At 42.5% G+C, this 25408-nt stretch overlaps 1 protein-coding gene across 1 annotated transcript in view; it reads left to right on the top strand.

Annotated features, from left to right (window-relative positions):
• Positions 1 to 24862, top strand: part of GRB2 (growth factor receptor bound protein 2) — a 44103-nt gene extending 19241 nt beyond the window's left edge. The window contains exons 2-5 of the mRNA XM_066200873.1: positions 14047 to 14144; positions 18538 to 18660; positions 20960 to 21128; positions 22511 to 24862. Of these exons, the coding sequence (XP_066056970.1) occupies positions 14047 to 14144; positions 18538 to 18660; positions 20960 to 21128; positions 22511 to 22696 (576 nt within the window). The 3' untranslated portion in view covers positions 22697 to 24862. The remainder of the gene's footprint in view (positions 1 to 14046; positions 14145 to 18537; positions 18661 to 20959; positions 21129 to 22510) is intronic.
• The last annotated feature ends 546 nt before the right edge of the window (positions 24863 to 25408 follow it).

Here is a 25408-nt window from a genome sequence, read left to right as displayed (position 1 = left end):
AACAAGTGGTGTTGCTTCTTCAGGCCTGGGATTGAAAAGAAAGCAAGAGGACAGCTGCTGGTGATGGGAGTTAAAAAGCAAATGTGATTCTCTCTCTTGAAAAGATTGGTATTTTGTTGTAACTCCTGTTTGAACAGATTCATAGGATAGTTGAGATTTTATTGTAGTACACTGATGGAGTTCTAGATTAGATAGTGTAGGGGTTTCTTTTAAAAGCATTTGGATATAGCTCGGAGTATTTTACTGGTCATCTTTGAACATGGAGCATATTTGCCAGTTCCCACTCAGAAACTACATTTGGAGAAAGGGGAAAAGATGCGATAGTGCTTTGAAGCTGGGATAGGAAAAAGCAAATTCCTTCTCCTCCTGTGTTTTGTCTGTCATTTTTATAGGTCATCTAAACGGTCCCTTTCTGTGCAGTGGTGTTTATTGTTACACCTGGTTTTGAGAGAATCTGCAGTGCTGGAACATCACTGAAGTTGCTGCCTGGAACTGCTTGGAGTGTCTGACTCTAATCAGGCCTTACTGTTTTGTGCAGTACAAGGACCACTTGAGCTTCTCCTCTAGTTGTAATTCTGTGGAAACAGAATTCACCCCAGGAGCTGAGCCTCACTGGGACTGAGCAAGTTAGAAAAAATTGAGCCCTTGAAAATGATGCTTGTTTCTTTTCTTTCACTCTGTCCTGTCTTGACTGACTCCTCAAACACTTGGACCAGCGTGGGGGTAAGAGGTGAGAATGAATGGCTGGAGGGAAGAAAATACAGTGAGAAGCTGATCTTAGCTCTGTCACAAACTCCACTTGTGGAGCTGTGTCTTGGGGACACGTCCAAGCTTTACAGACAGGACGCTCTGTGTTGAGTGTCACTCGTATTGTGGTAGCACAGACATTCATAGAGTTGCACTGTGAACTGGACAGGGGTTTGGGTTTGTTGTGGTTTTGTGTTTGGGGGTTTTTTGTGTTCAGTGGCTTTTTTTGCTTTGGCTTGTTTTTTTGGATTTGTGTGGGAGTTTACCTTTTTCCTTTTTTTTTTAGGTAAGGTTATCTTTGATTTGATATAAAGTAGTTAGTTGTGCTGTGTGAACTCCCGTGCAAGTTGGATCAGCCACCCCAAGCTGACGTGGATGGCAGTCTCCATTCCTTCCCTGGGCCTCTGCATTTGGCCAAGTCTCATGATGGCAAAAGCAGCCCCTTTCGTTTTGTACCTTGAGTTATTTTTCTTGCAGTTCTCAAGAACTCTTTAAAAATTTGCCTTACCAAAAATGCTGTTTCTATTGTTCATTCACACTGGGTGGTGATGGTTGTTTTGCTTCAAGTGCTGAGTTGCTGGCAATGCTTTAATATATTTTTAGATAACAGTGAAGTATTTGTTTTTTCAAATGAGAGGTAGGAAATTGCAAAGAATAAAGAATTGCATGAGCTGGCTCAGTGATAGCAAGGCTGTTCCATTTGGGGTAGTGGAGGAGGAAAGGGGAATAGATGGTAAGAGCTGTTGCTGTGACACTCCCCCAGTAATAACTTCAGTGAGCATCTGTCAGGGGTGGAAGGAAAAATAAAGATGTTGAGAATTCGTTGACTTTGACACTCGATGTGAATCATATCTCCTCTGTTGTAAGGAGAGAATAATTCAAAAGAGCACAGTGAACCCTTCCTGTGGCAAACACAAAGCTTTTCTTCTCCCCTGAACTTGGTACTTGGCAAAGCAGAATGTTACTGATGATGGAGACAGGAATGCAACAAGAACACACCAAGATCGTGCAACAGCCGAATTTTATTGTCAGGCACCCCCTTATATAGGGGCTTCAAATTTCCCATGCTTACATACGAGATGGGTTAAGGATCTTAACTCTGCCCAGCTCACTGGTCAATGGTATGGGTGCCTTCGTTGTTCAGAGGGTTTGGCTGGGGTCCCCTGTTCGAGTTTAGATCTGACCTGTCAGTAACGTGCCCGGGGACTTTTTTACTTCCATCTTCAAACGAGCGAGGCTGGTGGAGCTGGTGTCTGTTGATCCAAATTATCTGTGCAGCTATGGACCAGCTATAGCTGTCACAGCAGAGCATGGATTGCAGTCCCTTTGAGGCAGGGGTTGGCCCTGTAAACAAAATCCATAAGACTCCTGCACAAAATTCCAGCAGACAGAGTTGTTGAAGCCCCGTATTGGTGGGGCAAGTCTTTAATTTGTGGTGTCTATTGGTGTAAGACAGCTGCAGTAAGCCTTGTGTCTGAACGCCTCATGTAGCCTGGAGATTGGATGATGATTTTTCATAACACAGTAGAAGAGTAATGAGGCTTTCTAGATTACTTTAAATACTATTTTCTGGTCTAACTATCACTAGTTATTCTTTTCTATTTTGCGTGTGAAGTCTGCTTAATAAAAATCTTTGTCCTTCCATCCCACAAGCATTTATATAATTTTTTTCTCCATCAGTAAGCCTGGGAAATTTTATAACTGAAGCTAAATTATGCGTTTCCAAAGGTGTAAGTGCAACTGTTGTTGCCCATCCTAACACTAGGAAAATGTATTTTTATAAATTTAATTATTTATTTATTATCTTGCAACAGATTATATGGAAACATATGTATTTTATAGGTATATATTTCAAGAGGCTTCTTTTCACAGACTGACAGTAGTTTGTGGAGGGGTTTTCAGACCCTGCCTGGGATCTCCTGTCACCGTTGCTTTACAGAAATTGCTCAGAAAATTGTGTGTGTTCCTTTTAAAAGTAATTTCCATTTTTTCATCTCAAAATGAGATTTCATCACCCTTTATTTCACTCTTCTCAGTAGGATGGGGATTGAAATGCACGGATGGGGAGGTCAGGATATATTTTGAAATTGGGGAAAATGCAGTTTAAATAGATGGTGATAATACTATTCTTAGGTCACTGAGGCTGTAAAACCTTTTTGGTGCTAAGAGGAAATGGGAGCTGGAGCGTCATTGGCCAGTGATGAGCCTTTGCAGCTGGGGCCTGACCTGGGTGGTGGTGACATTTGGGGCAGCTGTCTCAGGGTAATGGAACGTGGGCTTTCCCTTCTTCTGTACTTTCAAATGCAAATTGCACAGTATGCCCCGGGGACAGGCAGAAAAGTCCATGTGGGTCTTGGCTGTGAAAGAAATTAGTAAATACTGATTGTCGAGTTCTGATTGTTCAGTTGCTGGAGAGAGGTTATTGCAGTTAGCACTCACTTGATGTGCTGCGTCTAAAAGGTGTGAGGTTTGTGGCTGGTATTAACATGTGATTTCCAGCACCACAAAACCCTGCTTTCTCCTGAGTGCAGTTTTGTAATGTGTGGTAGGATGGAAAGGATGACTTTTGCTCTGCACCTGGGTGATGTAACCTGCAAAGAATTAAACTTGTCAGAAGGACCAGCAGCTGTCATTCTTGACAGTACAGAGCACAAAACCAGATTTGATGGATGAGCCCACCAGCGTTTCTTGTGTATCCCTGAACTTCAGAGCTGTTTCATGCATGAAGTCTGAGTTTTTTCTGTCTATGCTACAGAAATCTTTAGATGTGTCTTGCCAGGACCTGTTAGCTTGACCTGGCTGGCTGACATGAAGGTATGGCTGACCTGACTCTCCTTTCCATCTTTATCCATTGAAGGTCCCAGCTTGTATACAGTTTGAAAAAAAACAATCTGAACACTTGAGCAAATAAGCCTGTTATCAGAAAACACAAATACATCTGGGTCTCAGCTGAGTCACTCACTCCTGCTTCCCCGATTCCCTTCCTCCCACTTGCAGTCAGTGAGTTCTGAATTTTAGTAGCCCCAGAGCAGGACTACCCACGTGCTCCTTCTTGAACTCTTGTCCCTTCTTCCCCTAATCTGCTGTGTTTAAATCTTCGAGCAAGTGGAACTGTTCCTGCATGTGTACATTTTGAGGTGGGTTGCTGCAAGAATTTTGGAGAAGCCTTTTGTGTCCTTTGAAACTGGAACCAAGGGTGTTTCCTTCACGGCAGTGCCCACTCCAGCAGTCCTGCCCTATTCCTTTCCTTCCTGTCTCCTCTCTTGCTTCACTCCCAAAGCTGTGCCCTGCACTTTCTGTGGAGTCAACCAGGCAGTTGAGAAATACAGCACCTCCCTAAACTCTTCTGCACATCAGTTCTCCAGTGTGGGGAGCTAAACAGGTGCCTGTTCCCACTTTGGGGGGCACAGGTGGGAGGGTGCAGCCGTTGCATAAACCAGCTCACAGAGCTGCTGCCAAAATTGGAGCCATCCCAAACTGGGAGTGTGGCCTGTGAGTTTTAGCTGGGTAGGAGTTCCTGCTCAGGAGTATGAATTCCTGAGTAAGGTTGTTAATTCCAAGGTCAAGATGCATGCAGGATCAGTATTAGCAGTTTGATTGCTGACCGTGTTGAGAGATGCCTGCAGTTATCCTTATTCCTGAAAAAAGGCTTAAATCAACTGAATTTTGGCTAATAGCTCCGTGTTTAGTAGAATAAGTTTTTGTGCCTTTCAAGGCATGAGTTAACTGGATTTGGAGGACCATCAGTAAGAGATGGACAAAAGTTCAGTAGTATCAGAATAACTACAGTGTTGCATAGTTTTTTCAAATACATTTTTCAATACGTCCTAACCTAGGAAACTTTATCCTGTAGATAATTAGTTGCCAGATATCATTCCTGGAATTTTTCTGACAAAGAGCAGAGTAAGACTGTTTCACATTCAGTAAAATTTACTATATAAATGCTATAATATATTAAGCAATCAATATTAAATAAGAATATATGCTAGTAGAATGCTAAAGCTTTTAAATTTTAAAACCAGATGAAGCAAAGTTAAGGTTTTTATTGCTCTGTTAACTTGTCTGCAGTGTAAAATGAATGCGTACTGAGTGCTGTAATAAAACAGTTGAAACAAAACCATGCATATAAAGAAAAAAAAAATTCAAAGGTTATCTGTCTTGTAAATATATGCCAGTTGTGCTGAAAACCTTTTTGCCCCCCGCCCCCTCCACTTACATTACTGTCGTTAATAGCAGAAATTTGCCTGTTTGGATCTTTGGAAACATGTTGGACCCTTTGCTTCTGTGTTTGCAGTAGCTTTTTCACTGGAAAAAACAGAGCAGCTGCAGCTTCAGTTAATTTGCTTCCTTTAGACACAAAAACTGAAAGTTGGTACTTTGAGCTCATGTAAGTTTTTTTAAAGGCCTTTATGGGGTTGTACCTTTTCATAGCATGTTTTAAAATGCAGCAGATAACGTTTCTAATGGTACTTCCCACGGAAACGTAGTTGGGTTTTGGGCAGCCTTTACTTTTTTTTCCTTCATTTTTGCTCTGTAGCAGGCAGTGTTGGTGTGTGGCTTGCTCCTCAGCAGATTGTCTGGTGATCAGTGCAAGGCATGTACGTTTTGTCTTTTAAGTTTTTCCAGGTTTTCTAAGTACATCATGTTATTAGTCACTCAGACTTATCACTGCATCCTGGGTTATCAATCCTGGTTGTCATGGAATCATAGAATATTCTGAGTTGGAAGGGACCCACAAGGATCATGGAGTCCAGCTCCTGACCCTGCACAGGACAGCTCCAGGAGTCGCAGCAGGTGCCTGAGGCCATGGTCCAAACGCTTCTTGAACTGTGTCCACTGTCATTGTCAGTCTGTTTTGCAAGCAGAGTGGCCTCATTTAGGTGACACCTCCTGTCATGATGGTTTGAAGAAATGTGAAAACAGGAAAATGTTCAACAAGGATCAATGAACTGTCAGAGTTGTAGGCAGAAGTAATCAACTGCACCAATACAGGACGGGGAGTACCTCATTTAGTATCAGTTCCTCAGAAAATACCCCAAACATTACTGTGGAAAATTGGTTGAAATCAAAGTCACCTGATATTGAGCTGTACAGACAGGGCTGTAATATCTACCCACCATGCAGAATCATTCTTCCACTTGGTGCACATAAGGCTGTAGCTGGGGAGCACTACAGTGTAAGCTGTAGTTTGATGTCCACAGGGCTGCTGCAAAGCTGCCCTCTGGTCACATACCCTAAATTTCTGATCAAAGATTAAGTCCAGGTTGTCCCACTGGTAATCATCATTCCTCCCACCCAGCTTTTCCAGCACTGGGGTCGAGGTGCCTTATGTAGTGTAGTATTTTTACAAGATGCCAAGTGTTCGTAATTAGTTTGTCTTCCTTAACACATCCTGTAGGACTTTCCCCTGCTGTTACTTACGTACATCACAGCCCCTCTGTTGGGTACAAGCATTAGAATGGTTGCAATGGAGAATGTCCTATATGAAGCAGTTGCTGGATGTCACTCCACAAATAACTATTCCTATCTGGTTAAAAGTGATAGGTAAATTGTTGAGTTTGTGTGCTAGGGAAAGCGGTAATTAACAGTGAAAGTACTGGGGTGGAGTGTTGGGTTTGGTGGTTTCTTGGGCAGTGAAGTGTAGCAGAGGTAATGGTACACGCTCTCCATTTAGAACAGAAAGGACAGCTGTCCTAATTTCAGCATTTTTTCTCTTTCATTCTTGATGGAGGAATTTTGAGGTTTTTATGTCTGTAGAGGTTGGGAGTACCAAGCGTGAGGTGATGAAGGGCTGGTTGTTAGTGGTGCTGTATCCTGTGCTTCATGCAAACCTTCCCTTGTCCTCTAGTGAGTGTTTTGGTCCTTGACTGTGGCGTGTTCAAAGACAACGTGTGGGACAGCCAGCCAGGATCTCTGCCTTTTGGTCCTGCCTCTGTATAATCAGAGGCATTGTCCCTGTCTCTGGGACAGGTGTATCTGCTTCCTCCTGAGATGGTGAGAAATACATTCTCCAGCGGTGCATTTTAGTGGGAGATAGCAGTCCATGCAGATACAAGTAGGAACTGCTGGGTATTCAGGTAAAATTGTTGTGCAAAGCAGGTGAATGTGCTTTGCAAGCTGTGAATATCTGACCTGCATGGCTGTCAGGCATGTGTATTTTCCCCAGGTATTTTCAGTTTTACTTGCAGTCACCGGCTTCATGTGTACTGTAAAGCTCTAAAAGGACAAGCACATGCTATGATTGCTTGTTCTTTATTACTTTTTCAGTTTTTGTTTGAGACACATTATCAAGTCCTGCCTTCCAACACAGCCAGTACAATGAGAGAAGTGCAGAAAGTGAGAAATGTGTAATTTTGATATGTTTTGCAAACTGCCACAAACCCACTGCGGATACTTCTGCTGTTTCTCTGTAAAGCTCGAAAACAATTCTGAAACACTGTCATTGGAATGTTTGTTAGCTCTTTTTTATTATTTTCTGCTAGTGACTTTCAACCTTCATCCCTCAGAGCCTATGCCAAGTGCTCTTACAAAAGGCTCATAATTTCTTTAAAGGGCTGAAAGGTTGCAGTTGGTTGTACTTGGATAAATAGTGTAGAGCACTTGATAACAATGTGTTTTATGCTTGATGTCCATGTTGCTAAACTTGAAGTTTCAGCTTGAAACATCCCTTGTAAGATGGCCTGGAATTTATAGCACTGGTGTTAGCAGCAGGTACAGGAATAGAAACCAGGAGACCTTACTCTGACCAGTACATAAAAAGACTTCTTTCAAAAATTTTCTTCTCAAAATTGAGGTTTTATTTAGGTGCTTAAGGCAATGTGTACTCTGTTCTTTCTGTAGACATGTGCATATGCACTTGGATTCTTTTGGGGTCTGGATTTGGATTTTGAACTTTTCCCAGATAGAGCAGGTTTGTACTCAGAATACAAGGCTGTTTTCTTTCCTCAGGAAAAAAAGAGGGAGGATGGCATAGAGCTCTCTAGGCTTCAGCACATTATCTGTTCCTCAGTTTGTGCTTCAGCAATGATGGGTTTGCTGGGACCCTGTTTAATTCTAAATTAAGCAGTGCTAAATAAAACTTCAGTGAATAGCTCATTTACAAGCAAATGCCCATCCCTAGGAGTACCTGAGTGAATTAATCCACACTGCACAACAGAAAACCAACCAAATGCTGTGTTCTTCAGGGCTTCCAAATTTGGTCTGGATTGGGTTTGAGATTAAGGAAGGATGTTTTGTCTTCTGTTTCCGTGATAACATCCTGAGTGCTACAGCTGGTAATAAAAGGCGGCTGGTCCTGGTCTTTAGTCACTATAAAGTAACCCTTGGTCTGTTGGGGAAAAACAACACTCCCCGTCCTCTTTTTAGGAAACTGCTGTTGTGAATCCCTGAGCATTCTGCTCTCCACATATTCAGGACAAGCTGTGGAGCTCAGGCTGTGCTAACAGGCTTTTTACTGGTTTGCACTCCATTTTGATCAGGCGCTGGAATGAGGCTGTGCATTCCTTGCAGCATCAAATGTTGAAGTAGTCCTTACATTATGAAGTTTGTCAGAATTAGTGTTCACTTAAGTACCATAAAAGTTGCTGAACATAAAATGAATTTCACTTCTGAGAGTCCCTGCTGTTTTGGAAACACTTGGGGGTCTTTGAGATGTGGAAAGCCTAATTAGAATGTGAGCTGTAGCTACTTCAAGCTCTGTAAAGCTATTTTTATTTGAGTTGTAAAATCACTAATACTGATTTTTTGCTTCAGGCTGCCATGCTTTCTGTTAGAAAGATATTCCATCAGCCTTTTTGGAAATAGGCTATTTGTGGTATCTACAGCCTAGCCTTTATACAGGTGGTAATGGTGGGTGGGAGGACTAATTTGAAGGGAATTTTGTAGTCGCTGGGGCTGACATCTCTCTATCCACCAGAAGAGCAGAGGCAGAACTGGCACATTTGTTACCACTTTACCTCCATGTGTTTGTGGTAGAGGAAGCTTCTACACAGAAGGAATGCAAGACCTGTGGCAGAGTTTCTTGAACTTTATTGACTTCTTCCAGGATCTCCATTAGACATTTTGGAGGTCACTGCAGTATACTTTAAAATACTAGTTTTTTTCCTCCCATCTTTGTGCCACGTGAACCAAAAAAGATGAGCCATGGGGAGTAGAGAATTGTTGTCGAGATTGTTTTTTCACTTCTCTTTTTCCTATTCTCCTTAATAAATAACTCTTCACAACTGAAGGCTTTTGCCAGAGGGGACATGGTAGTGCCAGACTGGCAAGGCCTGGGAGGCATGGTGAGTTAATCTGAGTTCTGTCCTTGTGGCTAGACTTGACTGTGCTTCACCTAACATAAAGTTGTCTCAAGTATTCTTTTGTTACCTACAAAAAAACCATAAAAGATGGTTTTGTAAAAGGTTGAATGCTAATTCCTTGCTCCAGTCCTCTGTTTGGAGTTTCCTTTGTTACAACAGATTTTACTGTGCTTGCCAGCCAGTGCATCTGTGGATTTCTTGATGACTTTTGTCAGTGCTTCTATGGATTTGAGTGTTGCAGGGTGAAATATTACATGGAGTTATAGTGACAACTGGTCTTTATTTGATGCAGTTAAAAATAACATCATTTCCTGTAATCTTTCCCAGCTACTTCTCCCCATCAACCCTTTCAGAAGTTTAGGGTAAATCTGAATTTATCTGTAAATGTTTATATTGCATAAACCTCCTGTGCTGAGTAGTTTTGTGCAGCAAATATGGAGGGCAATATTATTTAGGGTCTGGAAAGAGAAGCTTAGGTCCTAGAGTGTCCTTGTCCTGTGACCTTATTGTTGGTTTGTTGTCCCAACTTTGTCACGTATTTTACGTTGGAAGAGTTTCCAGGTTCCGTCAAGATGAATGGAAATAACTTCGACGTTATTTCTTCTCAAAGAAACTAAAGACAGCAGTTGGTAACCCAGACACCAGCCTTGTGTCAAAACTTCCTGTTCTAGACTCCTGCTTCCAGCTGCTTGGCTGCTGTGGTAAAAGGCTGTGGGTGTGCATGTGCCAAGTCCGTGTGTGTTGAAAGCAGCAGCATCACTTCAGATAAGGCTTCTGACAAAAGCACCACTGAAAGACCCCTGGACTTGGTTGTGGTGGGGAGACTTTCTGAATTACTTTCTTTTGAGTTTGTGTTTTGTGCTCTTCTTGTGCCTTTAAAAAGCTGTGGGTGGAAGAAGTGTTTCTATAGTGATAATGGGAGTTGGGGAGAGTGAGAATGAAAGCCTGTATCCATAACGCATTATGGCATTATAGTGCAATCTACATCCATTATTTAGGTAATACATTATAATGTTTGGTAGTTGAGTGCAATTTAAGGAATAATCTTTCTCTGACTGTTTTCAGTAATATTTGCTCAGTGGTTGTTAAGCATTTCCACAGCTTTTTATATCTACCTGGAGAACAAGTGTGCACAGTCTTAAAGGATGTCCAAACGTGGTGCTGTAGGCTTTGTTCTGAAAAATGTGGATATTTTGCATTTCCTATGTGTTATCGTGATAAATCGAATTTAATGAAAAGCCTAAAATATTTCAGCAGTTACGTGCTCTTGAGTCACCCTAATTGTCCAATATATCTTTTTGTATTGGAAGCTTGCAGTTAAAATTAAATCATTCCGTGTGATGAGTAAATCAAGAAAAGAAAAATTGATTTGGCCTGGTCTGAGTCACAGTGTCATTTTGATGGGCAGATTTCCCCAGGTTTCCGTAAGATTCCATTCCTGCCTCACAGTCACCTTGGTGACACATAGCCAGAGGCAGGAGGATTCATTTGTCAAGGATGAGACAGGAGCTGCAGGTGACCAGTCCATGTCTTGTGTTGTCTTTGCAAAACCCTAAAGATGCATTTGGATATCCTGTGGTGCCATTTACAATAAATTTGCAGAGAACAAAAATAGTTTATATTGGGCTATGGTGAACTTGCTTTGCTGAATCCAGACAGTTTCCCTTGAACTGCTCCCAAGGGCCATTCCATCCTGGGACAAAAGTGTTTCAGATTTTTTGCAGACCTGGTAGGCTGTCCAGTTCAGAGCACTGAATCTTTAAAGTTTCATTTTGTTACTTAATTTATCTGCATTTTCATTTTGTATTTGGTGAATTATTCAAAGCAAAATCCAGTGATGCATCTGGTAGTTCGACTGAATTTTGTAGCTTTGGTAAGTCCAGGGAAATCTTACTGTAGTTCAGTTAGGAATCATTATTTTTCTTAAAGGCATAGCACTGTGTTTTGATATGCAGATGATAAATTCTAATATTATTTATTATCTGGAAGTCACTTGGAAGCGTGGAATAGATGGATTTACTGTGTGCTTTTCATAAGACGTTTCGCAGTAAAATGGTTTAATTACTTAAAGTCAGTTCTTTCATTTCAGTGGATTTATGATTTAAAATAAGAGAGCAGTGTCAGATGTAAACATCAAAGGCAGATACATCAATGCACAAGATTCCTATGTGTGTTCCTGACTTACTTTCTAGTTACATTTCACCAAAGGATGTTAGTGGCATGATTTTTTTTGGAAGCTGCAATTTTGAAGGACTGTTGTGCAGTTTTCATTAGCTCCATAACTTCATAGGAACTACCAGAATTCCAGCCTTGTGCATGTGACTGCAAAGTTGTCCTGAATTTAAGGCACTTCAGTACAAGTCAGTTTTGCTTGGCTAAGCCTTGGGAGCAGGTCCAGGGGTGTCTGACACTGTCAGAAGAAATGGTTTTGTAGATCTGTGTTGTAGAAATGACTCCTGCTGAAATGATGCGGGAACACTGAGCTTTGGAAAGAAAACAGTGTGTTCTGTTCTCTCTGGAAGAGCCAGAAAGGGGAACCCAGGGGTGTCTGCAGGGTGAGTGTGTGTGTATGAGCTCTCCGGTCCATAACACAGGGCATGGGTCCTTGGCTGCCTGCCAGGTTGTGAATGGAGCTGTGACAGCTCGTTAAAATGATCCTAGAAAAGACAGCGGGCTGCGAAGATAACGTCAGCCTGGGTGTGAGGCAGGAAAAGGTCTTGGGAGCAAACAAAGCCGCTGAAGGGGGAGCTGTGGAGGGCTCAGCACTGCAGAAGTCCCCTGAACAGGTTAGACATGCAGATATGTTGGCAGTTACCTTACCCTGCCTTTAGTCAGGTATTTTTTACTCTGGTCACAAAGCTTTAATGCATCCCTCAGCACTGCTCCCTTGCTGGCATTTGGCTTCAGGCCAGGCATTAATGAGTATCCCAAGCCCGATGTGCTTTGGCTCCTCCAAATCTATTAGCATATCTTCAGAGCAAGATAAAACTCATTAAAATAATTTACATTTGGGCATTAGAATTTCTGATAATTTTCCAATACCTACTGCCAAACCCCCGAAACTGTGGCAGTGTCCTTCAGGTGAAACTACAATTTAGCCATTCTTTCTGGAAAAAGAGCAGACTGCCAGATCCCTTAACTGCTCTCTGATGATGATGAAACGAGTCTGTAGCACATGAGCTTATCAAAGCTCATGGGGGATATCTCTGATAAAGGAATGCACGCCATTGTGTAAGATTTGGTTTATTAGAAACCATACAAAAATAAGTTGTGTTTGAGTTGTTGTTGGAAGCTCTGTGGTGAAATCTTTAAATGACTTAAGTTACAGATCTGGGCTTCAGCTCACGGCCTCCCTGGTCTCTGCGCAATTCACTTATTTTACACGCTTGTTTTTGATGTCTGTCATCCCTGTTCAGTATTCTAGAACTGCTGCTGGTGTCTCACTCTATTTTATGTTGAGGAGGAATCAGTCCCTGCCCAGGTCAGTGTCCTGCAGCTCCAAGGCAGTCCAGCAGACATCAGCTGATCCAGGGCAGTTCTCCATGTGTGAGCTCTTACCTCAGAGCCTGTAACAGAGGCTTGAGCTGCTCATGACCTGTGCTCAGATTATCGCAGCGATATGACTGAACTCTGCTGTGCATGCTGGAACAGTGCTTGTAAAGAAATGCATGGAAGCCCAAAGCAGTAACTGCACAAAAGACAGCTTGAATGTTTCATCCACATGTAAATACTTGGGATCTTTTAAGTGTTAAAGCCTCTTCAGCTGAAAATATCCTGAAATGGGCTGTAAAGATGGATGTCTTTGCTCATCTAAGTTCTGTAGATGTGGCCCTGCTGCTGTGCTAGTTCCCCAGTGGAAGTGCTGGCACCTGGGGAATGTACATCCCACCAGCCTCTTCCCTTGGGAGTTAGGGAATATCTAGGTAACTGTTACCCACTGTGATTTGCTGAGGAGGTTCCCATTTTGTTCTCTTTCCTTTGCCACATTTCATTTCAGTAGGTTTTAAAGTTTTTCTCTGTCGTACATAGCAGTCAGCAGTGAGGCAGGTTTAGGGTGTTGGTGTATCACATTTTTGAAAGGCAGCAAGTACTGATCTTTAATTTTCTGAAGCTCTCCTGTCAGCTGTAAGAATAAAATATGCACTTGCAAATTCCTGTGTGCTTTTACTTTCTCTTTTTTTATTTTTTTTTTTAATTTCCTCTCACCACCCTTAAAGAAACATAATGACATAGCGAAAGGGATAGTTTGAGGGTTTGGTGGATATCTTCACCATAACTGTGTGTGTGAAGTATGTGATCTCTGGATCTGTATTCATGTTTCTTTCTCTTTGTACTTCCTCATCTTCCTGCGTTCAGGCAATGCTAATCATGTGATACTTTGTGACTTGAGGCTTTTTTATTTTTTTAACTCAGATCTAGCTTTTTGTGGGATCCTCCTGAGAAAGCTGAGAAGAAATGAAAGTGCTTGAGGAAAAGTGATGTTGTGGTGTTTAATCTTGAAGGGAAGAGGGGGCAGTTTCTCTGAGGTGTTTACTTCCAGCACAAAATCATCTTGAGGAGAGTTAGTTTCAAACAAGAGCATAGTTTTACTTACAGAACATAATATAATATTGGAGGGACTGCTTTCAGTCAGTGCACCAGGCTTGCATATTGCACCGGACCAGCGGACAGAAATTCAATGAAAAATAAAGCATCAAAGTTTATAGAGCAAGTATGCTTTAAAATATCAATTTGTGCTTTTTAAAACTACTTTCCACGTGGCTCCTCTCTTGTGACTCCTGATCTTTCATTCCTGTTTAAAATTACAGCAAGAAAAGTATCCCCTTAAAAATAGAAAGAAGGAACTTTGTTCATCTACATTTGCTGTTTGAGTGTGTTTAACTTTATTAATATAAAAACTGCGCAACACAAATGGGAAGAATAACCTGGTGCCTTTGTCAGTCTTGCTTGTATCTTGAATATATCACAAGCTTAATTTTTGTTTGCTTCCTCCCTTCAGGTTTTGAATGAAGAATGCGATCAGAATTGGTACAAGGCAGAACTCAATGGAAAAGACGGCTTCATTCCCAAGAACTACATAGAAATGAAACCCCATCCGTAAGTAGAGCTCTGGGGATAGGCTCCCTTGGTCTTACTCTGGGCATCCTCACAAACAGAAGGATGGTTTTCAGCTAAAATTTTACCAGATCTGCTCACATATATGGACCAATAAAGGATGGCTGGTGAGTTGTGTGTCTCTGGCTGTAGTGTTTGCTTTAACTCCTTTCAGAGTAGCTGCATAGCAGGGTGTTTTGGGAGGCTTTTCTGGTGCTTGCTCTGGTGTATTTTAGGTTCAGACTGTTCCGCCTTGGAGTTAGCAGCCATAAACCAGCAGAAAACCCTTTAGTAGAGAGTTGTCACTACCCCTACCGCTGGAAAAGTGTCTGTGTTCTTGTGATGATTCTCAATTTTACTTCCTGAGCACCTAAGAGTAAAAGTCATGGCATTCACAGCTCTGCAAAAGGTGAAGGGTATTTGGAGCTGAACTTGTAGTATGTCTGTCACATCCTGAGTATAGAATCATAGAATTGTTAAGGTTGGACAGGACCTGTAAGAGTCATCTGGTCCAACACCTTCCTCACAAAACAGGCTGACCTCCCAGTGCTGTTACACAAGTATTGTTGCCTTGAACTGCTGCTCCAGAGGGCTGTGTTTGGGTAACTACTTTGAACCTTTTCCCCCTAGGTGTAATGAACCCGGCATATAAAAACTCTAGCATTTCATGACTGGGTGTTTTCTTTGTGTTAGTTCATGTGTTTCTGCTGTCTTCTGCTAAACTTCAGTTCTGGCAACCTTTGAGATCCTGCAACATCTGAACAAGAACAGCAGGCTCTGGGTAACAGATTCAAAAAAAGGTTTAGGAGGGAGAAGCAAAGCCTGTAATCAGGGTTTTTACAAGGAGCTGGAGCGTTTCATTTACTCAAAAAACCTGATGATTAATGTAAGTGTTGACTGTCATTATATAATGGAGATATTGCAGTTAAATGCAATCAGGAATTATTTTTCTAAGGGCCCTTTTGAAATAGCAGAAGGAAGCTTCTGAGGGCCTGGCCCCAAGAAAGAAGAAGAGGTGTCACACTTTAGGGCAGCCAAGTGAGAAGTGAAGAAAGGATGCACAAGAAAAATCTGAAATTGTTTGGAGCTTTGTTTTCTATAGTAACATTTGGTTTACCCTGATTGTACCAGTCCACTGGGGTTCACAAATCCACATTGCAGTTTCTCTCACATTGACTGTGTGAATTGTACCTTCTTATGACAATTTTCCAGGCATTTAAGTTATTCTGTGGTGATGTCTCCTATGATGATCAGTTTATTCCGTGATCCTCCGAGGTATTTTGTTTTAGAGGAATAGAGCTGTCATTTTTACACTTTTTTTTAGTATTAAAAGGAAATGAACAATATTTAAGCCTGCAAGTGGGTGAATTTGGTAGTGGTTTTTAAGCACAGTTAATTTGATCTTATCTGAAGATGTTTTAAACTGCTGATGGCACCTGGATGGAGGGAGGCAGTGCCATGTGTCAGCAATGCTGGGAGTCTTAACTACTGCATTTTAACAACCCTGGGAAATTATGCAAAAGTTTTTATAGTGTAATGTTGGCTTAGCTGTAGTGCAGAGCGCTAGTCATACAGGTCACACAAAAAAAACTGCAGGCAGCTGAGCAGTGAGAAAGAGAATGTTCCTTTAATCAGACTATCATCAAATCATTTTCAAGAGGCTTTGGAAAGAAAGCAACTGAATATGCCTTTAAGTCCTGTTTTAGGATCCAAGACTTAAATCTTCCATCTGCACAGCTGGTATTAAATGCAATGTTTCTTCTTGTATTTTGCAAATCTTACAGATCACTTTTTAACTACCAGCAAATGAAACTGAAAGGAAAATGTGGCACCTCTCAGTGACCAGACTCACTTGGGGATTAACCTGAAGGGTTAATCTGAATTGCCACCTCAATTAACAGAGCAAAGACTGAGCAGAACTAGGCAGGACAGAGAAGAGCTACAGGAAGCCCTGGGCAGGGAGGTTACTGTGAAGGCACAGCAGCACCTTGCTCTTGAAGGAGGCAGGGGAAGACTTTGCTGTTTTTGAAACACACCATGGATCTGATCCAGGCTATCTAAGGTCTTTGTGTTTGTTATCAGCTTGTCCTGGGGATATTGCTGAAGACTCACTTAGCAGTATTGTAATTTCTGTGGAGGAACGTGGCCAAGTGAAATGATTGTGCGAAGTGAAGCCAAAAAAATTGTCAAAGTGCCGACTGAGGGGAGGCTGGAAGCGATGAGAACCTGTCCTGTACAATCACTGCAGCTCCCTCTGGCTGTGCAGCATCAGCAGGAATGCCTGTGATGCATTGCTGACAGGATGAGTTTCACCTGCATTACAGAGCTTGTTGGAGTCAAGCCTTATCAGGCTTATCCCTTCAGGAGAAAAGTTGTGGGAATGTCGTTGTCACGTTGCCTAATTCTCCACAAGTGATTTTTGACGTGCTGTGATGTTTGTTAATTTTTTCAGACATTCTGTAGCAAAGATACGTGCACAACACTTTTGCTGCTTTACAATAGTGTTCTCAAGTAGACAGTAGTCCTGCAAAATAACTTTGTTTCATCTCTGACGTTTTCTTTTCATTTAATTCAGGTTCTTTTACTCTGGCTAATGTGGTCGTAAAGTTTTAAAACTGCAAGGAAGTTCAAGAATTGTGAAAAATTTTTAGTCTTTCTATTTGAAGTGCCTTAGAAGCAGCTGGCAGAAAACTTACGTAGTTTGGTATTGTCACTTTGGAAGTGTCATTTCTTTTGAAAAAATAGTACCCTTCTACTTTGTAGTGATTCAGTAAAATTTAGGGGGAAAACAGGTAAACTGTTGAGGCTTCAGGAGGGATTCTATTAAGCTCCCTCAGGCTTTCCTTCTTATTTTACAGAGAAAGGTGAAGTTGTTTTTTTGTGTTTAAGGTGAGACTTTGTCACATGAGTAATTGAGAATTATTTGAGAACTAAACAGGATTAAGACACTCTTTAAACAAGAAATACGGCAAGATATCTAAAATCATAATATAAAGCTTGCTTCATGCAGCATTTGGCAGTGAGAAAATTCAAGACTTCCTTGTGTTTCTGACAGTAGTGCCAGAAGCCCAGGAAATTAAATACTTCATTTGAATTCTGTAGGAGTTTCACTTAATAGTTTCTCTTGGTTCATTTTTGTGGGCAGCAGAGTGCAGTGAGGGGCAGGTGGGTCTCCCGTGGTGGTCTGCCACCACCTCACCTCGGGTACCAAGGAGCAGCACAGGTGCTAAGCCACCCAGAATGTACAAAATGCCATGAAGTTCTTGATCACTGGAAATAGGATGGTTGAGGGAGGAAGCTTTTCATTCCAGGGGATAAAAAGAGTTTCAAGCAAGTGTGTTTGGTTACCAAGTAATCAGTCCTTCTTCTGCTCTAGAGGTAGTTTTCCCTTATAGAGAAAGATCTGGCGACTTTTTGAGGTCACGAGAGCCCCAGCTTCTCTTAAGAATGACTGTTTCAGGAAGGATTCTGCAACTCCTGCCTTGTTGGCTGCAGCAAACCCTTCACTGCAGACAGTGGGCTGTGTGAGTGGAGCTCTTGTTATGAAATGTTCTCCTCTAAGGTCAGTCATCTGCGTGGGTGTGGGTGTGATCAGTGCTGCTGTCCTGTGTGATCTGTTCCTCAGAGCTGAAAGCTCTGCTTTTTAGTTGTGAAGATGCTTCTGCTTTTCTCATGCCATGTGACCTACCACTCATCCCTTCTTTGCCTTTAATCTTGGATTAGTCTGGAAGTGCAAATCTAAATGGGGGCAAGGATCCTGTGACCAGGCTGTTGGTCAGTGCTGACGGTCTGGTGGCCTGAGGTAGGTTCAGCCTTGGTATCATGGTCAGCCTGTGGCTGGTGAGAATTTTGGATGTGGTTTACATGAGGCAACTACTTCATGTGACTCCTCCTGTGAAAGCTGCTGGATTGTCTTGCCTGTGAGAGAAAGCAAGAAAAGAGGCTTCTGAAACAAGTGTCATCAGCATCTTTTCTGGAACAGAATTCATGCCTAGCTCAGCACTCCTCTGCAATGGAGCCGAGAGACCTTGAGGGAACTTTTCTCACTTGGTCTGTGTGTAACTGCAGTCCTGGCACCTGCCTAAGCTTTCTGACAGATGAGACTTGTCTTGGACCATAGGACTCTGGTGGGGCTCAGAGATTGGACTCTTCTGGGCTGCAGGAGCAAACAGCTACTGGATGAAGATGTTGTTTCTTTCTGCTGAAGCAGATGTGTCTTACCACCTGATCTGAAAGAGACAGGAAATTGATTTAGATACAAAATGCACTTTCCGTGTGCTGGATGGGGCAGTGCATAGAGAAGATCTTATTTTTAGGGCTGTGGTGTTTCTGGCTCTTCCATGAATGGATTAAAATTCTTAACTTTTCCTGTTGTTTTCTTTTCCTCCCCACACAGGTGGTTTTTTGGAAAGATTCCCCGAGCGAAGGCTGAAGAAATGTTGGGCAAACAGAGACACGATGGTGCCTTCCTCATCAGGGAGAGTGAGAGTGCTCCTGGGGACTTCTCCCTCTCAGTCAAGTAAGTCATGCCCAGGAGCAATTGTGTGCTAATCAAGCATCTGCTGCTCCTTTGGACTGGTGAGTAAAGGGCAGGTGATTGTCAGTACTGAGGAGCAGGAATAATCTCACAGATGGCCTATAGCATTCCTGTTCTTCTAGTGACACTTATTCCCTCTCTGGTAGGACAAACATCTTTGCTCTCGTTTGCAGCGAGTCTGCAGGTCTGACCTGGTAGCACGTGACTCACACAGGCCCAGGCAGTGTCTGGTGGCTTCTTTGTGGATCCCTTTCCTCCCTCTTACAGCCACAAAGCACCCAGTGTGGGCAACCTCCCATCCTCCTTCATTCCTCCTCTGCAGTGCAAGTTACTACTTTATCTCCTCTCTGTGTAGTACACTTGCAAGTATGTTTTTCTCTGCTTGGCACATGCTTTGGTGATATTCCCATTGACTAGCACTGGGATGTGGAGCTGTGAAACCAGAGGTCCATGTGAACTCTCACAAGTATATTCCACACGGGTTAGGAAGAAATTTTTCTCTGTGAGGGTGGTGAAGTTATGGCACAGCTTGCCCAAAGAAGCTGTGCCTGCCCCATCCCTGGAAATGTTAAATGCCAGCTGGGACAGTGCTTGGAGCAACCTGGTCTAGTGGAAGGTATCCCTGCCCATGGGAGGAGCGTTGGTGTGAGTTGATCCTTAGGTGATTCCCAGCACAAGCAATTCTCTGATCTGAAGTCACTCAAATAGAGGTTTTAGAAACTCGGAAAGGTATGTAAAGTAATTTAATGTAGGATGAGGGTGGAAGGGAATCTATCCACAGCAGTTGATTTTGGCCTTTTGGATTTTTAAATTGTTTTCTGTAATCTTTCCATTTCTACCACAAATAAACAAGATTTTCTTTAGAATCCTTACAACATTTTTTATCATTCATGTGCAATTCCAGCTGGCTCTGTTTTCTGTGGCCGTCAATGACCTGTCTCAACAAGATTTGTTTCTTTTTTTCTGGTCAGCTTTGGTCTGTAACCAAATTTTTGTCCTTCTGTACAGCAGCACTGAGTCATGCCAGCAAACTGGATTAAAGCCACTGGTTTTAGAGATGTTTATGTTTCTGTCTTGGATAGAGTCATCTGGGCTGGAATATTAGATATGAATGGAAGCTTCAATTGCAGGAAGTGCATTCCTTTAAGAAACAGAAAGTTACAATGGCATAGCTGGGCCTGCCTGTTCAGCCTGGTGTTGCCATCTGGTGGTAATGTCTCAGTTGGGTGGTTTTTCCTGTGTATAATTTAGGAAAGTCCTTTTCCTAAACAGTGATCTGTAGGATTTGAAATTGTGAGCTCACAGATGGAGGAAGGCAGAGCAGAGGCAGCACCCAGGAGTTGTTTCAAGGCAGTGTCTGCTTTCCCCACTGATGTATAGGAGCCATGCATGCCAAGGGGGAACAGTTGTCTTCTGTTTTCAGTGTTTTGGGCTGAAGTAAAAATACCAGTGTGCCGTTCATCTGGAAAATCCCAGTGGACCTCTCCAGAGTTCCTCTTTATTCAGAGTAAAACCATTGGAAGTGTAGCTTCAACTGAATGTCATCATTTGTCAGAAAAAAATGTTAACACGAAATTGAAGTGGCTGGTTTATGTGTGCAGCATCATCTTTGAACATTTGGGGGTTTGAGGGGGATTTTCCTCTTACATTTTGTTTTGGACTTTTATTTTAAAGACCAGAGTGGTCCTTTTGTTTCACAAGAGAGCCCTTTGCACAAGTCCATGCTAGTTGCCAAAAGAGGCAATCCTACCCTCCCTGTGGCCGTGTTTTTCCAGGAATTTGCCTGTAATGGGACTGGTGTTTATGTATTGCATTGTTGCATGTATCCAGTGATGCTGTGGGAGGGAGGAACTGGGACTGTGAGAAGCAGAGAACCATGGCAAGAGTAGCACAGGCTGAGTGGCTTGAGTCAGTTGTGAAACTGCTGGGTGTGAAGAGCTAAACCACAGTGCTTGTGCTGTTTGACTGGCAATCCTGTGTTTAGGGACGTGAAGTGGAAAGCACCAGGGTGCAGCTGTGTTACTGTGACCTTGCAAAGTCCCTGGCATTTGTCCTTGGGATTCTGCACCACCTTCAGCAACACAGGTGACAGCATATGTTACATACATCAAGAAATACACGTGATGCCAGCTATGGGATTGCATCTATGTTATCAGTGTCATTGACAGTTTTCACTGTGCCCTGGAGGACCTTTTTTCCCAAGCTCTGTGGTGACGATCCCAAAAGGAGTTCTCTGTGGCTAATAATGTGTTCCTTTATGTTCTTCATTCTTTCCACACAGGTTTGGAAATGATGTGCAGCACTTCAAGGTGCTTAGAGATGGGGCTGGCAAGTATTTCCTTTGGGTGGTGAAGTTCAATTCTTTGAACGAGCTGGTAGATTATCACAGATCCACATCTGTCTCCAGGAACCAGCAAATATTTCTCCGGGACATTGAGCAGGTGCCACAGGTAAGAGAAGTGTCCCTGTAGAGTGCCCTGGTCAGGTTATTGCAACCACAGTCTGAAGTGGGATTGCATTTTAGAGTAAGAAAGAAGCTTACTGATTTTTTTTTACCTGTGAAAGTATATCGTTAGATCCTGCAGTCAAAATGTAACTGGTAAATAAGCTGCGTTCTTGTGCAAAGCCTACCTGTGCTCCTGCTCTCCCTGGAGTTGAGGCAAAATTGTTGCTGCTTGAACGTTTGACTTGTTGTAATGTTTATGGATTCTGTTGCAGGAAGATCATCTGAGTCCTGTGAACTAAAAATGGACTTGCTCCTGTTATAGGGCACAGTAAGAAATGATAGAGAAGTGCTGGGTTAATAGTTGGACTTGATGATCTTAGAAGGTCTTCTTTGGCCTAAACAATTCTGTGATTCTGTCCTGATTTATACCTGATCATAGCCAGAAATGCAGCCTCAGAGGCTTTGATACTGGGCTTTCTTGAAGAGGTGGTTACATCACATGGAGCATTTCTGGTTTGGATCTAACCACTGTGAAGAGAATCCAAAAACAGTTGTGAAGTGCCAGCAGAGCAGCTTGTGTATATCCAACTCTTTATTTTGTTCCAATTCCCAGGTCAATCAGAGCGTTATATTTCATGCAACTGCATGTTTTGTCAGTTCTGGGTAAATCCTTTTGCTTCCTGGTACAGCGTTCTGGTTCTAGCCTGAAGAGAAGGGGTGTGGAATTTGTGCAGCTGTCCAGGTGCCACAGGCACCTTTGTCACAGTTTGTCTGAACTTAACACTTGGCTCTGCACTGCCAGGTCACGGATAAACAGAGGATGAGAAAATAGCTGGCTGATAAGGACAAGCATGAAGAGACCTTCCTGGCCTCACAATTACTACAAATGTATTTTAAATGAGCTGATAGCTTTTTCATCAGAAAGGAAGACTTGCTGACCAGGCAAAATGTTCTGTGACAGAAGAGTTAAGGAAAACGTGTAAAATGTCAACATCCAGTTTTTAGGGGGACTTTGTGTAGATGAATAATATTTGTGCTGTCAGTTATGAAAACAGGACAAGGAAACAGCAATATTACTGTATTGCAGTAGAACACAGATTTACAATAGGCCGCAAAGAGTGGAAAAATAGTAGAAAAACATCAGAATCATCTGCTGTATTTCAGCTCTTTCACAGAAACTTGACCTTTTTCTGAGGCGCTCTATAGCCTGTCCTTTGCTGTGTTAGCACCTTGTTGCAGCTGTCAGGAGCTGGCTTGCAGGGAAAGGGAACAGCCCAAATGTTTATTGTTAATCTGCTGTGTAAAACAGCTCCTGCCCGCAGGAGCAGGTGTCTGGAGTGCCGTGGGTGATTCTCACTGTGTGTGTGTTTCTCGTTCCCCTTTCAGCAACCAACATACGTTCAGGCCCTGTTCGATTTTGATCCCCAAGAGGAAGGAGAGCTGGGCTTCCATCGCGGAGACTTTATCCAAGTCCTTGACAATTCTGACCCCAACTGGTGGAAGGGAGCGTGCCGCGGACAGACGGGCATGTTCCCGCGCAACTACGTGACCCCAGTGAACCGGAACATCTAGAGATAAATATTAGAGATTATTTAAGGAATCCAGAGAAACAGTAAATACACATACAGAGCCTAACTGCAGCCAGTGACCTAAAAAATCACACGGCGGTAAAACCGGAGTCACCTTTCACCGTGAGGTGATCCTCCTTCCCTCAGTACGGAACTTCAGGGGCGGGGGGGAAGAGTTCAACTTACACACCAAAACTTATCTTAAAGGAAAAAAAGAGAAAAAAAGGAAAATAAAAAAAGGAGAGAGAGAGAGAAAAATGAAAATAACAAATTTCCTCAGCTGCTCCTGGGTTATCCCCTTTTATTCACTCTTGTTGCGAATGAGTGTTTTAAGGTTACTTAAAGTCTCACCACCACAACTCTTATTTCCCCCTTCTCTGTTCATCAGTGCATGAAGTTTTAATGCCATATTAAGTCCTAGCCATGCAGTTAAAGGAAAAGGGAGAAACTCTGCTGGTATTTTCTCTCTGCAAACGGTCGTCATTTGACATGAAGGGACATGAGAGAAGAACCAAATCCACAGTCCTGCCTTTAAAAAAAAACAAAAATCATCAGTTTCTGCTTTTGCCTTCAACATTCAGCATTTCTTGCCTGGGAAAATGAGGTGTTAATCTAATTTTTATTGTCTCTTCTCCTTTGGCACTTTCTTCTGAAGCTCAGCAACTTCTAAACAGAGGAAGGGAGAAGAGCTGTGTGGCTTTTTGTTTTATTTTTTACTTTTGAGTCACAGAGCTGCTTTGAGAAACTCCAACGTACAACTGAAGTCTATTAATGCTGTGCTGACAGCTTTTTTGTTTTTTCTTAAAGGTGTACGGTTGAGCACATTCTGTAATTTTTTCCATAGTGCCTTCCCCTTATTTTCTTTTTTATTATTTTTTAAGTTAAAAGGACAGTCCAGAGCTTTTCAGTGGGGTTTTTTTTTTTTCTGCCTATGTGTAAATAAATACTTTGGGGAAAGGGGGCAAAGGAGGGTGGTTTTATCAATGGACACTTGAGAAAAATCTACAAACAGAGATGGAGCTTTAATCTTCAGATTTGTCTTACTGTTCAACTTCCCTTATTCCAAGGAAAATAAAATCAAGGCATTCAAGTGGCAACTTAGGCTGCTCAGAGGTGGAGAGCTGCAACCAGAAGCCTCAAAAGAAGTAAGAGAAAGGGGAAAGTTATGATGAGGGAAAATAAGGAAGAATATTTTGGGGAGGGAGGGTTAAGGGGGGATTTTGAGAAATAATAGCCCTGAGATGTCCTACAAAATGTACATTCCTTTGATGGAAAACTTCATAATGCAGAGAAACCTCAAGAAATAGTGCTTGAAAAAAAAACTTTACGCTCTTAGTGAATGTTTCTACGTGATGCATGTGATCAGCCTGTCTCCTCGGCCTGGATAGGCAGTATTTGCAGTCGTGTTGCTCTTAAGAAGTGGAGTTGGCATCCCTGTTCTCCAGTCTCTCCTCCCTCCTCAGGTCAGTGTTCCTGTTGAAGTAGCTCCCTGCCCGCTCCCATTCACAGCAGGCTGTGTGTGACTGTTCTCCCCATCCTGCACCCCCGGGGCATTTCTGGTGGCCCTTTGCTCCTCACCAGAGCAGTGTGACATTAAATTGGACAGAAGGAAAGCAATCAGCCCGCAGCGCTCTCTGTGCCAATCTTCAGTTGCGTTGTTTTTCCCTCGGTGGCCGTTTGGCTGGATCCCTTCACCCCACCAACACATCCCAACCTGCAGCGGAGATCTCCTCCCGCCCTGCCTCAGCACGGGCAATCTTTTGTTGGAGGGTGCCTTTTTTTGTAGTAAGTGTTACAAAAGTTTTAATCCTGAGATGGACTCTGCCTTACACTTTGATTTTCCAGCAAATGAAAGAGAGAGCTACCCTGTAGAGTATTACTTTTTCCCCCCTCTCCTTGCTAGCTGTCACTCACTTTCTTCCCACTTTGTAAAGTGATTGGAAAAGGAATCTATGGCATTCTACACCTGGACCATTTGATTGTTTCCTTATTTTGGAATTGGTGTATATCATGCAGCCTTGCAGACATATGTCTTGTGTGTGTATATATATTAAAAAAAATTTCCGTGTTTAAATAAGAAAAAGGCCTATGTACTTAATCCTTTAACTCTGCAACAGCATTTGGTAGATAGTAATTAACTGTGAATAATAAATATACATTGAATTCTTCACTTGAGCATCTGTCTGTTATTTCAGTTAACTGACCAAGCTATGACTGAGCTTGTAGTTCACACTTCTGGAGCCTTTTGCTAAAAGGGGGAGGTGGGTGTTGGGCTGGTGTGAGCACAGCAGCCAGCCTCGGACTGTTGTGGCTTTGGCTCTGCTCCATCAGAGCCCTGCAGACTGTTTTCACTTCTGTTGCATAAAGAAGAGCGGCCCTGTTGGGTTAACAAGGTGTGGGGGCAGCTCTCTGCAGCTTCTCCCCAACCTTCAGTAATGGTCAGAAAGTACCTGTGAACATGAATGTTGTAGTCAATTTTAACCTACAGTAGGAAAAGGCCTGCAGTGGAGTTTTGAGTGGGTTTTAAACAGTTGCTCTTAACTATTAGCTTAAATACTGTTTATGTCAAGGTGGAAATACCTGGATATTCATATGATTAGTTCTTTTTCTTTTTTTGTGACAGAAGTCAGCATGGAAAATTCACAGTGTGGCTTGAAGCACTTGACTTTTTTGTAATGCTGTAGCAGAACATGTTGCTCTAAGTGGTGTTTTACTG

The sequence above is a fragment of the Chamaea fasciata genome, unplaced genomic scaffold, assembly GCF_029207755.1.
Source record: "Chamaea fasciata isolate MVZ Bird 193981 ecotype frontalis unplaced genomic scaffold, bChaFas1.0.hap1 SCAF_19, whole genome shotgun sequence".
In the NCBI taxonomy this organism is placed as follows: Eukaryota; Metazoa; Chordata; class Aves; order Passeriformes; family Sylviidae; genus Chamaea; species Chamaea fasciata.
The sequence above is the reverse complement of the archived record's forward strand: the minus strand, read 5'-3'. Positions and strand labels throughout refer to the sequence as shown.